Below are 17,608 nucleotides of genomic sequence, written 5' to 3' on the forward strand. Positions count from 1 at the left end.
CTACATTTATCTGCAATTAATCACCATTCAATTGGAGTTAAAGGCCTACTGAAAGCCACTACTAGCGACCACGCAGTCTGATAGTTTATATATCAATGATGACATCTTAACATTGCAACACATGCCAATACGGCCGGGTTAACTTATAAAGTGACATTTTACATTTCCCGCTAAACTTCCGGTTCGAAACGCCTCTGAGGATGATGACGTATGCGCGTGATGTCAATCATTGAAGTGGAAGTATTCGGACACCATTGAAGTCAATACGAAATAGCTCTGTTTTCATGTCATTATTCCACAGTATTCTGCACATCTGTGTTGGTGAATCTGTTGCAATTATGTTCATTGCATTATGGAGAAAGAAGCTGAGCAAGCAAAGAAGAAAGTTGTCGGTGCGAAGCGTCTATTTTGCGAGGGAAGTCAGCAGCAACACGTACACAGCCGGCGCTTCTTTGTTTACATTCCCGAAAGATGCAGTCAAGATGGAATAACTCGGATAACAGAGACTCTAACCAGGAGGACTTTTGACTTGGATACACAGACGCCTTTAGAGAACTGGGACAACACAGACTCTTACCAGGATTACTTTGATTTGGATGACAAAGACGCAGACGTGCTACCGTGAGTATGCAGCTTTGGCTTCCAAACATTTGATCGCTTGACCGTACGTGCGCGTCACGTACGTAACTTTGTTTAAATATATAAGCTTTATGAACCTTGGGTTAGGTGAACGGTCTTTTGGGCTGAGTGATTGTGTGTGTTGATCAGGTGTTTGAATTGTATTGGCGTGTTCTATGGAGCTAGGAGCTAGCAGAGGAGCTAGGAGCTAGCATAACCAACACGCAGGTGTTTTTATGCAGGATTAATTTGTGGCATATTAAATATAAGCCTGGTTGTGTTGTGGCTAATAGAGTATATATATGTCTTGTGTTTATTTACTGTTGTAGTCATTCCCAGCTGAATATCAGGTCACCCCCGCCTCTCACAGCATCTTCCCTATCTGAATAGCTTCAACTCCCCACTAGTCCTTCACTTGCACTTTACTCATCCACAAATCTTTCATCCTCGCTCAAATTAATGGGGAAATTGTCGCTTTCTCGGTCCGAATCTCTCTCACTTCATGCGGCCATCATTGTAAACAATAGGGAACTTTGCGTATATGTTCAACTGACTACGTCACGCTACTTCCGGTAGGTGCAAGCCTTTTTTTTATCAGATACCAAAAGTTGCGAACTTTATCGTCGTTGTTCTCTACTAAACCCTTTCAGCAAAAATATGGCAATATCGCGAAATGATCAAGTATGACACATAGAATAGATCTGCTATCCCCGTTTAAATACAAAAATTTAATTTCATTAGGCCTTTAACTATGAACAAACTATGAATAATCACAATGAAATATTTTCATAGTTTGTCAGCCCTAATATATATATATATATATGTATGTGTATATATTAGTCATGGTCAAAAGTGTAAAGAACATCCTGTCTTGACTTTCCAATCATTTCTACAACTCTTATTGTTTAGTGATGTAGTGATTGGAGCACATACTTGTTGTGATGTAGTGATTGGAGCACATACTTGTTGTGATGTAGTGATTGGAGCACATACTTGTTGTGATGTAGTGATTGGAGCACATACTTGTTGTTGTGATGTAGTGATTGGAGCACATACTTGTTTAGTGATGTAGTGATTGGAGCACATACTTGTTGTGATGTAGTGATTGGAGCACATACTTGTTGTGATGTAGTGATTGGAGCACATACTTGTTGTTGTGATGTAGTGATTGGAGCACATACTTGTTGTGATGTAGTGATTGGAGCACATACTTGTTGTGATGTAGTGATTGGAGCACATACTTGTTGTTGTGATGTAGTGATTGGAGCACATACTTGTTGTTGTGATGTAGTGATTGGAGCACATACTTGTTGTGATGTAGTGATTGGAGCACATACTTGTTGTTGTGATGTAGTGATTGGAGCACATACTTGTTGTTGTGATGTAGTGATTGGAGCACATACTTGTTGTGATGTAGTGATTGGAGCACATACTTGTTGTGATGTAGTGATTGGAGCACATACTTGTTGTGATGTAGTGATTGGAGCACATACTTGTTGCTCACTAAAAACATTCATGAAGTTTGCTTCTTTTATGAATTTATTATGAGTCTACTGAAAATGTGAGGGTCAAAAGTATACATCCAGCAATGTTAATATTTGCTTCCTTGGCAAGTTGACCTGCAATAAGGCACTTTTGGTAGCCATCCACAAGCTTCTGCTTGACCACTTGACCACTTTTGGTAGCCATCCACAAGCTTCTGCTTGACCACTTGACCACTAAATTGCTGCAGTTCAGCTAGATGTGTTGCTTTTCTGACATGGACTTGTTTCTTCAGCATTGTCCACACCTTTAAGTCAGGACTTTCTAAAACCTTCATTCTTAGCCTGATTTAGCCATTCCTTTACCACTTTTGAGGTGTTTGGGGTCATTGTCCTGTTGGAACACCCAACTGCGCCCAACCTCCGGGCTGAGGATTTTAGTTTGGAGCTAATCCTCCTTTTTCATTGTCCCATTTAAAGCAGCAGTTCCATTGGCAGCAAAACAGGCCCAGAGCATAATACTACCACCACCATGCTTGACGGCAGGCATGGTGTTCCTGGGATTAAAGTCCTGGTGGATAATGATTGACATGATGATGTCATCAAGTCTGCTGGATGATGTCAGTGTCCTTACGTGATGTTTGAAGGAGTGCAGCATGTTTATTGAGGTGTAATTGTTCATGTTGTGTTTTAGTAACCTGCGCTTTGTGATGATCGCCTTGGCCTACGCTGTCCCCACTGGTGTCATTGCAGGCTGGCAGGGAGTCCTTGACATGGTCCTGACACCTGCCAGAGTCAGCCAGGTACACACACACACACACACACACACACACACACACTGAAAGTCTGACTTGTCATGTCCTCCTCAGGTGGACGCAGGCTGGATCGGGTTCTGGTCCACGGTGGGGGGCTGTGTGTTCGGGGTGGCCATGGCCAGGTAAACCTGCAGGTGAAAGGAGGTGATGGTGCTGTTAACTACCTGCGCGGCCCCAGGTCCCTGAGAGACTTTAGAGGGGTCTTCGGTCCTAACGGTGGACCAGGACCAAGGACCAGGAAGGACCACTTTGGAGAAAGTCAACCTTGTCTGTGATGAAGAAGTCCTCTTTGGTCCTGGTCTTTGACCCCTCAGGAGGTCCATGTGGCGTCACAATAATAATCATTATTATATAACAATAATCATTATTTGATGACAATAATCATTACTTTATAACAATAATCATTATTATTTGATGACAATAATCATTATTATATAACAACAATCATTATTATTTGATGACAATATCATTATTTTATAACAAATAGTATTACTACAAAAAACTATTACTACTACTAAATAGTACTACTACTAAGTACTACTACTACTAAAAACTACTACTTACTTGTTACTCTTGCGTTCAAAAAGTATGACAAAATACAAATAAAGCTAGCAGAGTCGTCCTCTGAGGAGGACGTCTGTGACTCATGAAATACTTAATACATCACCAAATACTTAATACATCATTAAATACTTAATACATCATTAAATACTTAATAAATCATTAAATACTTAATACATCATTAAATACTTAATACATCATTAAATACTTAATACATCATTAAATACTTAATACATCACCAAATACTTAATACATCACCAAATACTTAATACATCATTAAATACTTAATACATCATTAAATACTTAATAAATCATTAAATACTTAATACATCATTAAATACTTAATACATCATTAAATACTTAATACATCATTAAATACTTAATAAATCATTAAATACTTAATACATCATTAAATACTTAATACATCATTAAATACTTAATACATCACCAAATACTTAATACATCACCAAATACTTAATAATATATTTCTACATTCATCATCATTCTAAATACTACTACTACTAAATACTACTACTACTACTACCAAATAGTACTACTACCAAATAGTACTACTACTAAATAGTACTATTACTAAGTACTACTACTACTAAATAGTACTACTACTAAGTACTACTACTACTAAATAGTACTACTACTAAATAGTACTACTAACAAATAGTACTACTACTAAATAATACTATAACTAAGTACTACTACTATTAAATAGTACTATAACTAAGTACTACTACTATTAAATAGTACTACTACCAAATAGTACTACTACTAAGTACTACTACTACTAAATAGTACTACTACCAAATAGTTCTACTACTAAATAGTACTACTACTAAGTACTACTACTACTAAATAGTACTACTACCAAATAGTTCTACTACTAAATAGTACTATTACTAAGTACTACTGCTACTAAATAGTACTACTACCAAGTAGTACTGCTACTAAATAGTACTATTACTAAGTACTACTACTACTAAATAGTACTACTACCAAATAGTTCTACTACTAAATAGTACTATTACTAAGTACTACTGCTACTAAATAGTACTACTACCAAGTAGTACTGCTACTAAATAGTACTATTACTAAGTACTACTACTACTAAATAGTACTACTGCCAAATAGTTATACTACTAAATATTACTATTACTAAGTACTACTACTACTAAATAGTACTACTACCAAATAGTTGTACTACTAAATAGTACTATTACTAAGTACTACTGCTACTAAATAGTACTACTACCAAGTAGTACTGCTACTAAATAGTGCTACTACCAAATAGTACTGCTACTAAATAGTACTACTACTACTTTCCTCCCTGGCAGGTTTGCAGACTCCATCAGAGGAATGTTGAAACTGATCCTGGTTCTCATGCTGGCTGGAGCTTCTCTGTCCTCCACCTGGTTCACACTCACCTGTCTGAGCAGCTACACTCACCTGCCCTCCACTGCAGGTACACCTGTCTTACTACTCATATACACCTGCTTCACACTCACCTGTCTGAGCAGCTACACTCACCTGCCCTCCACTGCAGGTACACCTGTCTTACTACTCATATACACCTGCTTCACACTCACCTGTCTGAGCAGCTACACTCACCTGCCCTCCACTGCAGGTACACCTGTCTTACTACTCATATACACCTGCTTCACACTCACCTGTCTGAGCAGCTACACTCACCTGCCCTCCACTGCAGGTACACCTGTCTTACTACTCATATACACCTGCTTCACACTCACCTGTCTGAGCAGCTACACTCACCTGCCCTCCACTGCAGGTACACCTGTCTTACTACTCATATACACCTGCTTCACACTCACCTGTCTGAGCAGCTACACTCACCTGCCCTCCACTGCAGGTACACCTGTCTTACTACTCATATACACCTGCTTCACACTCACCTGTCTGAGCAGCTACACTCACCTGCCCTCCACTGCAGGTACACCTGTCTTACTACTCATATACACCTGCTTCACACTCACCTGTCTGAGCAGCTACACTCACCTGCCCTCCACTGCAGGTACACCTGTCTTACTACTCTTATACACCTGTCTTAGTCCTGTTATATACCTGTATATGTAATACTGCAATACATGTATGTGTAGTAGTAGTAGTAGTAGTAATAGTGTAATACATGTAGTAGTAGTAGTAGTAATACTGTAATACATGTATGTGTAGTAGTAGTAGTAGTAATACTGTAATACATGTATGTGTAGTAGTAGTAGTAGTAATACTGTAATACATGTATGTGTAGTAGTAGTAGTAATAGTGTAATACATGTAGTAGTAGTAGTAGTAATAGTGTAATACATGTATGTGTAGTAGTAGTAGTAATAGTGTAATACATGTAGTAGTAGTAGTAGTAATAGTGTAATACATGTAGTAGTAGTAGTAGTAATACTATAATACATGTATGTGTAGTAGTAGTAGTAATAGTGTAATACATGTAGTAGTAGTAATAGTGTAATACATGTATGTGTAGTAGTAGTAGTAGTAATAGTGTAATACATGTAGTAGTAGTAGTAGTAGTAGTAGTAATACTGTAATACATGTATGTGTAGTAGTAGTAGTAATAGTGTAATACATGTATGTGTAGTAGTAGTAGTAATAGTGTAATACATGTATGTGTAGTAGTAGTAGTAATAGTGTAATACATGTATGTGTAGTAGTAGTAGTAATAGTGTAATACATGTATGTGTAGTAGTAGTAGTAATACTGTAATACATGTATGTGTAGTAGTAGTAGTAATAGTGTAATACATGTATGTGTAGTAGTAGTAGTAATAGTGTAATACATGTATGTGTAGTAGTAGTAGTAATAGTGTAATACATGTATGTGTAGTAGTAGTAGTAATAGTGTAATACATGTATGTGTAGTAGTAGTAGTAATAGTGTAATACATGTAGTAGTAGTAGTAGTAATAGTGTAATACATGTAGTAGTAGTAGTAGTAATACTATAATACATGTATGTGTAGTAGTAGTAGTAATAGTGTAATACATGTAGTAGTAGTAATAGTGTAATACATGTATGTGTAGTAGTAGTAGTAGTAATAGTGTAATACATGTAGTAGTAGTAGTAGTAGTAGTAGTAATACTGTAATACATGTATGTGTAGTAGTAGTAGTAATAGTGTAATACATGTATGTGTAGTAGTAGTAGTAATAGTGTAATACATGTATGTGTAGTAGTAGTAGTAATAGTGTAATACATGTATGTGTAGTAGTAGTAGTAATAGTGTAATACATGTATGTGTAGTAGTAGTAGTAATACTGTAATACATGTATGTGTAGTAGTAGTAGTAATAGTGTAATACATGTATGTGTAGTAGTAGTAGTAATAGTGTAATACATGTATGTGTAGTAGTAGTAGTAATAGTGTAATACATGTAGTAGTAGTAGTAGTAATAGTGTAATACATGTATGTGTAGTAGTAGTAGTAATAGTGTAATACATGTATGTGTAGTAGTAGTAGTAATAGTGTAATACATGTATGTGTAGTAGTAGTAGTAATAGTGTAATACATGTATGTGTAGTAGTAGTAGTAATAGTGTAATACATGTATGTGTAGTAGTAGTAGTAATACTGTAATACATGTATGTGTAGTAGTAGTAGTAATAGTGTAATACATGTATGTGTAGTAGTAGTAGTAATACTGTAATACATGTATGTGTAGTAGTAGTAGTAATAGTGTAATACATGTATGTGTAGTAGTAGTAGTAATACTGTAATACATGTATGTGTAGTAGTAGTAGTAATAGTGTAATACTTGTGTCTCTGGCAGCCATCTTGTATACGTCGTGCATCCTGGTGGGCATCTTCATCAACAGCAGTGTAGTAGTAATACTGTAATACATGTAGTAGTAGTAGTAGTAATAGTGTAATACATGTATGTGTAGTAGTAGTAGTAGTAATAGTGTAATACATGTATGTGTAGTAGTAGTAGTAGTAATAGTGTAATACATGTATGTGTAGTAGTAGTAGTAATACTGTAATACATGTATGTGTAGTAGTAGTAGTAATACTGTAATACATGTAGTAGTAGTAGTAGTAGTAATAGTGTAATACATGTATGTGTAGTAGTAGTAATAGTGTAATACATGTATGTGTAGTAGTAGTAGTAATAGTGTAATACATGTATGTGTAGTAGTAGTAATACTGTAATACATGTATGTGTAGTAGTAGTAGTAATAGTGTAATACATGTATGTGTAGTAGTAGTAGTAATACTGTAATACATGTATGTGTAGTAGTAGTAGTAATACTGTAATACATGTATGTGTAGTAGTAGTAGTAATACTGTAATACATGTATGTGTAGTAGTAGTAGTAATACTGTAATACATGTAGTAGTAGTAGTAATACTGTAATACATGTATGTGTAGTAGTAGTAGTAATACTGTAATACATGTATGTGTAGTAGTAGTAGTAATACTGTAATACATGTAGTAGTAGTAGTAGTAATACTGTAATACATGTATGTGTAGTAGTAGTAGTAATACTGTAATACATGTAGTAGTAGTAGTAGTAATAGTGTAATACATGTATGTGTAGTAGTAGTAGTAATACTGTAATACATGTATGTGTAGTAGTAGTAGTAATACTGTAATACATGTATGTGTAGTAGTAGTAGTAATAGTGTAATACATGTATGTGTAGTAGTAGTAGTAATACTGTAATACATGTATGTGTAGTAGTAGTAGTAATACTGTAATACATGTATGTGTAGTAGTAGTAGTAATACTGTAATACATGTAGTCGTAGTAGTAGTAATAGTGTAATACATGTATGTGTAGTAGTAGTAGTAGTAATAGTGTAATACATGTATGTGTAGTAGTAGTAGTAATACTGTAATACATGTATGTGTAGTAGTAGTAGTAATACTGTAATACATGTATGTGTAGTAGTAGTAGTAATAGTGTAATACATGTATGTGTAGTAGTAGTAGTAATACTGTAATACATGTATGTGTAGTAGTAGTAGTAATACTGTAATACATGTATGTGTAGTAGTAGTAGTAATACTGTAATACATGTAGTAGTAGTAGTAGTAATAGTGTAATACATGTATGTGTAGTAGTAGTAGTAATACTGTAATACATGTATGTGTAGTAGTAGTAGTAATACTGTAATACATGTATGTGTAGTAGTAGTAGTAGTAATACTGTAATACATGTATGTGTAGTAGTAGTAGTAATACTGTAATACATGTATGTGTAGTAGTAGTAGTAATAGTGTAATACATGTAGTAGTAGTAGTAGTAGTAGTAGTAATACTGTAATACATGTATGTGTAGTAGTAGTAGTAATACTGTAATACATGTAGTAGTAGTAGTAGTAATAGTGTAATACATGTATGTGTAGTAGTAGTAGTAATAGTGTAATACATGTATGTGTAGTAGTAGTAGTAATACTGTAATACATGTAGTAGTAGTAGTAGTAATAGTGTAATACATGTAGTAGTAGTAGTAGTAATAGTGTAATACTTGTGTCTCTGGCAGCCATCTTGTATACGTCGTGCATCCTGGTGGGCATCTTCATCAACAGCAGTGTAGTAGTAATACTGTAATACATGTATGTGTAGTAGTAGTAGTAATACTGTAATACATGTATGTGTAGTAGTAGTAGTAATACTGTAATACATGTATGTGTAGTAGTAGTAGTAATACTGTAATACATGTATGTGTAGTAGTAGTAGTAATACTGTAATACATGTATGTGTAGTAGTAGTAGTAATACTGTAATACATGTAGTAGTAGTAGTAATACTGTAATACATGTATGTGTAGTAGTAGTAGTAATACTGTAATACATGTATGTGTAGTAGTAGTAGTAATACTGTAATACATGTAGTAGTAGTAGTAGTAATAGTGTAATACATGTATGTGTAGTAGTAGTAGTAATACTGTAATACATGTATGTGTAGTAGTAGTAGTAATACTGTAATACATGTATGTGTAGTAGTAGTAGTAATACTGTAATACATGTATGTGTAGTAGTAGTAGTAATAGTGTAATACATGTATGTGTAGTAGTAGTAGTAATACTGTAATACATGTATGTGTAGTAGTAGTAGTAATACTGTAATACATGTATGTGTAGTAGTAGTAGTAATAGTGTAATACATGTATGTGTAGTAGTAGTAGTAATACTGTAATACATGTATGTGTAGTAGTAGTAGTAATACTGTAATACATGTATGTGTAGTAGTAGTAGTAATACTGTAATACATGTAGTAGTAGTAGTAGTAATAGTGTAATACATGTATGTGTAGTAGTAGTAGTAATACTGTAATACATGTATGTGTAGTAGTAGTAGTAATACTGTAATACATGTATGTGTAGTAGTAGTAGTAATACTGTAATACATGTAGTAGTAGTAGTAGTAATACTGTAATACATGTATGTGTAGTAGTAGTAGTAATAGTGTAATACATGTAGTAGTAGTAGTAGTAGTAGTAGTAATACTGTAATACATGTATGTGTAGTAGTAGTAGTAATAGTGTAATACATGTAGTAGTAGTAGTAGTAATAGTGTAATACATGTAGTAGTAGTAGTAGTAATAGTGTAATACTTGTGTCTCTGGCAGCCATCTTGTATACATCGTGCATCCTGGTGGGCATCTTCATCAACAGCAGTGTAGTAGTAATACTGTAATACATGTATGTGTAGTAGTAGTAGTAATAGTGTAATACATGTAGTAGTAGTAGTAGTAATACTGTAATACATGTATGTGTAGTAGTAGTAGTAATAGTGTAATACTTGTGTCTCTGGCAGCCATCTTGTATACATCGTGCATCCTGGTGGGCATCTTCATCAACAGCAGTGTAGTAGTAATACTGTAATACATGTAGTAGTAGTAGTAGTAATAGTGTAATACATGTATGTGTAGTAGTAGTAGTAATAGTGTAATACATGTAGTAGTAGTAGTAGTAATACTGTAATACATGTAGTAGTAGTAGTAGTAATAGTGTAATACATGTATGTGTAGTAGTAGTAGTAATACTGTAATACATGTATGTGTAGTAGTAGTAGTAATAGTGTAATACTTGTGTCTCTGGCAGCCATCTTGTATACGTCGTGCATCCTGGTGGGCATCTTCATCAACAGCAGTGTAGTAGTAATACTGTAATACATGTAGTAGTAGTAGTAGTAATAGTGTAATACAGGTATGTGTAGTAGTAGTAATAGTGTAATACATGTATGTGTAGTAGTAGTAGTAATAGTGTAATACATGTAGTAGTAGTAGTAGTTATAGTGTAATACATGTAGTAGTAGTAATAGTGTAATACTTGTGTCTCTGGCAGCCATCTTGTATACGTCATGCATCCTGGTGGGCATCTTCATCAACAGCAGTGTTCCCATCTTCTTGGAGCTCTTTATTGAGACGGTCTATCCTGTCCCTGAAGGCATCACCTGTGGTGTCGTCACCTTCATGGCCAACTTGTTCACTGGACTCATGCTCTTCTTCCTCTCATTCTACTGCACAGGTAACACATATTTACTCTACTTTCTCATCTACTCTACTTTCTCATCTACTCTACTTTCTCATTTACTCTACTTTCTCATCAACTCTACTTTGTCATCTACTCTACTTTCTCATCTACTCTACTTTCTCATCTACTCTACTTTCTCAGCTACTCTACTTTCTCATCTACTCTACTTTCTTATCTACTCTACTTTCTCATCTACTCTACTTTCTCATCTACTCTACTTTCTCATCTACTCTACTTTCTTATCTACTCTACTTTGTCATCATCTACTCTACTTTGTCATCTACTCTACTTTCTCATCTACTCTACTTTCTTATCTACTCTACTTTCTCATCTACTCTACTTTCTCATCTACTCTACTTTCTCATCTACTCTACTTTCTTATCTACTCTACTTTCTCATCTACTCTACTTTCTCATCTACTCTACTTTCTCATCTACTCTACTTTGTCATCTACTCTACTTTGTCATCTACTCTACTTTCTCATCTACTCTACTTTCTCATCTACTCTACTTTCTCATCTACTCTACTTTCTTATCTACTCTACTTTCTCATCTACTCTACTTTCTCATCTACTCTACTTTCTCATCTACTCTACTTTCTTATCTACTCTACTTTCTCATCTACTCTACTTTCTCATCTACTCTACTTTGTCATCTACTCTACTTTGTCATCTACTCTACTTTCTCATCTACTCTACTTTCTCATCTACTCTACTTTTTCATCTACTCTACTTTGTCATCAACTCTTCTTTCTCATCATCTACTCTTCTTTGTCATCTACTCTTCTTTGTCATCTACTCTACTTTCTTATCTACTCTACTTTGTCATCATCTACTCTACTTTCTCATCTACTCTACTTTGTCATCAACTCTTCTTTCTCATCTACTCTTCTTTGTCATCTACTCTTCTTTGTCATCTACTCTACTTTGTCATCTACTCTACTTTCTCATCTACTCTACTTTCTCATCTACTCTACTTTCTCATTAACTCTTGTTTCTCATCATCTACTCTTCTTTGTCATCGACTCTACTTTCTCATCTACTCTACTTTGTCATCTACTCTTCTTTCTCATCAACTCTTCTTTGTCGTCAGCTCTTGTTTGTCATCAACTCTTGTTTGTCATCAACTCTTGTTTGTCATCAGCTCTTGTTTGTCATCTACTCTACTTTCTCATCTACTCTACTTTCTCATCTACTCTACTTTCTTATCTACTCTACTTTCTCATCTACTCTACTTTGTCATCAACTCTTCTTTCTCATCATCTACTCTTCTTTGTCATCTACTCTACTTTGTCATCAACTCTTCTTTGTCATCAACTCTTGTTTGTCATCAACACTTGTTTGTCATCAACTCTTCTTTGTCGTCAGCTCTTGTTTGTCATCAACTCTTGTTTGTCATCAACTCTTGTTTGTCATCAGCTCTTGTTTGTCGTCAACTCTTCTTTGTTGTCAACTCTTGTTTGTCATCAACTCTTGTTTGTCGTCAGCTCTTGTTTGTCGTCAACTCTTGTTTGTCATCAACTCTTGTGTTGTCATCAACTCTTGTTTGTCATCAACTCTTGTTTGTCATCAACTCTTCTTTGTTGTCAACTCTTGTTTGTCATCAACTCTTCTTTGTCGTCAGCTCTTGTTTGTCATCAACTCTTGTTTGTCATCAACTCTTGTTTGTCATCAGCTCTTGTTTGTCGTCAACTCTTCTTTGTTGTCAACTCTTGTTTGTCATCAACTCTTGTTTGTCGTCAGCTCTTGTTTGTCGTCAACTCTTGTTTGTCATCAACTCTTGTGTTGTCATCAACTCTTGTTTGTCATCAACTCTTGTTTGTCATCAACTCTTCTTTGTTGTCAACTCTTGTTTGTCATCAACTCTTGTTTGTCATCAACTCTTGTTTGTCATCAGCTCTTGTTTGTCGTCAACTCTTCTTTGTTGTCAACTCTTGTTTGTCATCAACTTTTGTTTGTCGTCAGCTCTTGTTTGTCGTCAGCTCTTGTTTGTCGTCAACTCTTGTTTGTCATCAACTCTTGTTTGTCATCAACTCTTGTTTGTCATCAACTCTTCTTGGTTGTCAACTCTTGTTTGTCATCAACTCTTGTTTGTCGTCAACTCTTGTTTGTTGTCAACTCGTTTGTCATCAACTCTTGTTTGTCGTCAACTCTTGTTTGTCGTCAGCTCTTGTTCGTCATCAGCTCTTGTTTGTCATCAGCTCTTGTTTGTCATCAGCTCTTGTTTGTCATCAACTCTTCTTTGTTGTCAACTCTTGTTTATCAACTCTTCTTTGTCATCAACTCTTCTTTGTTGTCAACTCTTGTTTGTCATAAACTCTTCTTTGTTTTCAACTCTTGTTTGTCATCAACTCTTGTTTGTCATCAACTCTTGTTTGTCATCAGCTCTTGTTTGTCGTCAACTCTTCTTTGTTGTCAACTCTTGTTTGTCATCAACTTTTGTTTGTCATCAGCTTTTGTTTGTCGTCAGCTCTTGTTTGTCATCAACTCTTGTTTGTCATCAACTCTTGTTTGTCATCAACTCTTGTTTGTCATCAACTCTTCTTGGTTGTCAACTCTTGTTTGTCATCAACTCTTGTTTGTCGTCAACTCTTGTTTGTTGTCAACTCTTGTTTGTTGTCAACTCTTGTTTGTCATCAACTCTTGTTTGTCGTCAACTCTTGTTTGTCGTCAGCTCTTGTTTGTCATCAGCTCTTGTTTGTCATCAGCTCTTGTTTGTCATCAGCTCTTGTTTGTCATCAACTCTTCTTTGTTGTCAACTCTTGTTTGTCATCAACTCTTGTTTGTCATCAACTCTTCTTTGTTGTCAACTCTTGTTTGTCATAAACTCTTCTTTGTTGTCAACTCTTGTTTGTCATCAACTCTTGTTTGTCATCAACTCTTGTTTGTCATCAACTCTTGTTTGTCATCAGCTCTTGTTTGTCGTCAACTCTTCTTTGTTGTCAACTCTTGTTTGTCATCAACTTTTGTTTGTCGTCAGCTCTTGTTTGTCATCAACTCTTTTTGTCATCAACTCTTCTTGGTTGTCAACTCTTGTTTGTCATCAACTCTTGTTTGTCATCAACTCTTGTTTGTTGTCAACTCTTGTTTGTCATCAACTCTTGTTTGTCGTCAACTCTTGTTTGTCGTCAGCTCTTGTTTGTCATCAGCTCTTGTTTGTCATCAGCTCTTGTTTGTCATCAACTCTTCTTTGTTGTCAACTCTTGTTTGTCATCAACTCTTCTTTGTCATCAGCTCTTGTTTGTCATCAACTCTTCTTTGTTGTCAACTCTTGTTTGTCATAAACTCTTCTTTGTTGTCAACTCTTGTTTGTCATCAACTCTTGTTTGTCATCAGCTCTTGTTTGTCGTCAACTCTTCTTTGTTGTCAACACTTGTTTGTCATCAACTTTTGTTTGTCATCAGCTTTTGTTTGTCGTCAGCTCTTGTTTGTCATCAACTCTTCTTGGTCATCAACTCTTGTTTGTCATCAATTCTTGTTTGTCATCAACTCTTGTTTGTCATCAACTCTTCTTTGTCATCAACTCTTGTTTGTCATCAACTCTTCTTTGTCATCAACTCTTGTTTGTCATCAACTCTTGTTTGTCATCAGCTCTTGTTTTTCGTCAACTCTTCTTTGTTGTCAACTCTTGTTTGTCATCAACTCTTGTTTGTCGTCAACTCTTGTTTGTCGTCAGCTCTTGTTTGTCATCAGCTCTTGTTTGTCATCAGCTCTTGTTTGTCATCAACTCTTATTTGTTGTCAACTCTTGTTTGTCATCAACTCTTGTTTGTCATCAGCTCTTGTTTGTCATCAACTCTTCTTTGTTGTCAACTCTTGTTTGTCATTAACTCTTCTTTGTTGTCAACTCTTGTTTGTCATCAACTCTTGTTTGTCATCAACTCTTGTTTGTCATCAGCTCTTGTTTGTCATCAACTCTTCTTTGTTGTCAACTCTTGTTTGTCATCAACTCTTGTTTGTTGTCAACTCTTGTTTGTCATCAACTCTTGTTTGTCATCAACTCTTGTTTGTCATCAACTCTTGTTTGTTGTCAACTCTTGTTTGTTGTCAACTCTTGTTTGTCATTAACTCTTGTTTGTCATCAACTCTTGTTTGTTGTCAACTCTTGTTTGTCATCAACTCTTGTTTGTTGTCAACTCTTGTTTGTCATTAACTCTTGTTTGTCATCAACTCTTGTTTGTCATCAACTCTTGTTTGTTGTCAACTCTTGTTTGTCATTAACTCTTGTTTGTCATCAACTCTTGTTTGTCATCAACTCTTGTTTGTTGTCAACTCTTGTTTGTTGTCAACTCTTGTTTGTCGTCAACTCTTGTTTGTCATCAACTCTTGTTTGTTGTCAACTCTTGTTTGTTGTCAACTCTTGTTTGTCGTCAACTCTTGTTTGTTGTCAACTCTTGTTTGTCATCAACTCTTGTTTGTTGTCAACTCTTGTTTGTTGTCAACTCTTGTTTGTCATCAACTCTTGTTTGTTGTCAACTCTTGTTTGTTGTCAACTCTTGTTTGTCATCAACTCTTGTTTGTTGTCAACTCTTTTTTGTTGTCAACTCTTGTTTGTCGTCAACTCTTGTTTGTCATCAACTCTTGTTTGTCATCAACTCTTGTTTGTTGTCAACTCTTGTTTGTCATCAACTCTTGTTTGTTGTCAACTCTTGTTTGTCATTAACTCTTGTTTGTCATCAACTCTTGTTTGTCATCAACTCTTGTTTGTTGTCAACTCTTGTTTGTCATTAACTCTTGTTTGTCATCAACTCTTGTTTGTCATCAACTCTTGTTTGTTGTCAACTCTTGTTTGTTGTCAACTCTTGTTTGTCGTCAACTCTTGTTTGTCATCAACTCTTGTTTGTTGTCAACTCTTGTTTGTTGTCAACTCTTGTTTGTCGTCAACTCTTGTTTGTCATCAACTCTTGTTTGTTGTCAACTCTTGTTTGTTGTCAACTCTTGTTTGTCATCAACTCTTGTTTGTTGTCAACTCTTGTTTGTCGTCAACTCTTGTTTGTCATCAACTCTTGTTTGTCATCAACTCTTGTTTGTTGTCAACTCTTGTTTGTTGTCAACTCTTGTTTGTTGTCAACTCTTGTTTGTCGTCAACTCTTGTTTGTCATCAACTCTTGTTTGTTGTCAACTCTTGTTTGTCGTCAACTCTTGTTTGTCATCAACTCTTGTTTGTTGTCAACTCTTGTTTGTCATCAACAGTTGTTCAAAGATCCTGCAATGTTCGGGTGTTGTTGACTTTGATGTTTGTCCTCAGACGTGTCGTGGTTGAACTGGTGTGTGACGGGCTCCTGCATCTTCAGCCTGGTGCTCCTCCTCTTCTTCAGGGAGTCGTACGACCGCCTCTACTTGGACGTCTTCGTGTCCGTCTGACTTGCTAGCGTGCTAGCATGTTAGCATGTACATACTTTAAAAGGGACTTCCTGTTTTTAACTCTCAAAGATGGCTGACAACCTCCAGCAGCCAATCAGCACGCAGCAAAAGACACTTTTTAAAAGAATTCATGTGTGTCTGTTGCCATGGTGATCTGTGATGTCACTTTTAAGCTAACAGCTATTTTTACTGACGCTCGCTAGCTGGCCAGTATTTATTTTCAGTCTGGATGAGAAGATGGTGTGGTGTGGACGCTCAGACACGCCAAGAGAAGATCAGAGAGGATGGTGTGGACACTCTTGAGAAGATGGTGTGGACACTCTGAGAAGATGGTGTGGACACTCAGAGAGGATGGTGTGGACGCTCTGAGATGATGGTGTGGACGCCCTGAGATGATGGTGTGGACACTCTGAGAAGATGGTGTGGACACTCTGAGATGATGGTGTGGACACTCTGAGATGATGGTGTGGACACTCTGAGAAGATGGTGTGGACACTCTGAGATGATGGTGTGGACACTCAGAGATGATGGTGTGGACACTCTGAGAAGATGGTGTGGACACTCTGAGATGATGGTGTGGACACTCTGAGAAGATGGTGTGGGCGCCAAGACAGAAAAGGGAAAAAGTGGACAATTGTTTTGTTTGCACAAAGTCTGGACATTTTTACTCCTTTGGTAGAAAATGTGGTGTGTCTTTCTTGTCTCCTGTGGCTGATTTCCTTTCATGTCCTGTCTGCTTCCTGGGGGCGTGGCCTTCTCCACATTGGAACATGACCTTTGAACCTCCAGCACCTTATTAAAATCATTTGATGAATAATATCAGTGCTTCTGCTTGACTTTCAAACACAAAATGTTTCATCTTGGGTTTTATTTTTGATTGTTTTTTGTCTTGTATTTTTAATAGATAACACATTTAAGGAACTTTTTTGTTTTTTTACACATTAAAAAAACTTGTTTAAGTATTTTAATCAAATGAATAATGCAATATATTTAGACGTTTAATGTTATCTACCTCAAATAAGAAGTGCTTTGACCTTAAGTGTACTTAATGTTCTGTCTGCGAGTGTCCCTAATGTTCTGTCTGCGAGTGTCCCTAATGTTCTGTCTGCGAGTGTCCCTAATGTTCTGTCTGCGAGTGTCCCTAATGTTCTGTCTGTAAGTGTCCCTAATGTTCTGTCTGCGAGTGTCCCTAATGTTCTGTCTGCGAGTGTCCCTAATGTTCTGTCTGCGAGTGTCCCTAATGTTCTGTCTGCGAGTGTCCCTAAT

The 17,608-nt window shown here is 36.0% G+C and overlaps 1 protein-coding gene across 1 annotated transcript in view; it reads left to right on the plus strand.

Moving 5' to 3' along the window:
- The window catches only part of LOC133663141 (solute carrier family 49 member 4-like), a 30,938-nt gene extending 13,950 nt beyond the window's left edge, over positions 1 to 16,988 (plus strand). The window contains exons 5-9 of the mRNA XM_062067387.1: positions 2,794 to 2,902; positions 2,969 to 3,036; positions 4,822 to 4,949; positions 10,793 to 10,975; positions 16,227 to 16,988. Coding sequence (XP_061923371.1) covers positions 2,794 to 2,902; positions 2,969 to 3,036; positions 4,822 to 4,949; positions 10,793 to 10,975; positions 16,227 to 16,342 — 604 coding nt within the window. The 3' untranslated portion in view covers positions 16,343 to 16,988. The remainder of the gene's footprint in view (positions 1 to 2,793; positions 2,903 to 2,968; positions 3,037 to 4,821; positions 4,950 to 10,792; positions 10,976 to 16,226) is intronic.
- The last annotated feature ends 620 nt before the right edge of the window (positions 16,989 to 17,608 follow it).

The sequence above is a fragment of the Entelurus aequoreus genome, linkage group LG13 (assembly GCF_033978785.1).
Source record: "Entelurus aequoreus isolate RoL-2023_Sb linkage group LG13, RoL_Eaeq_v1.1, whole genome shotgun sequence".
NCBI lineage: Eukaryota > Metazoa > Chordata > Actinopteri > Syngnathiformes > Syngnathidae > Entelurus > Entelurus aequoreus.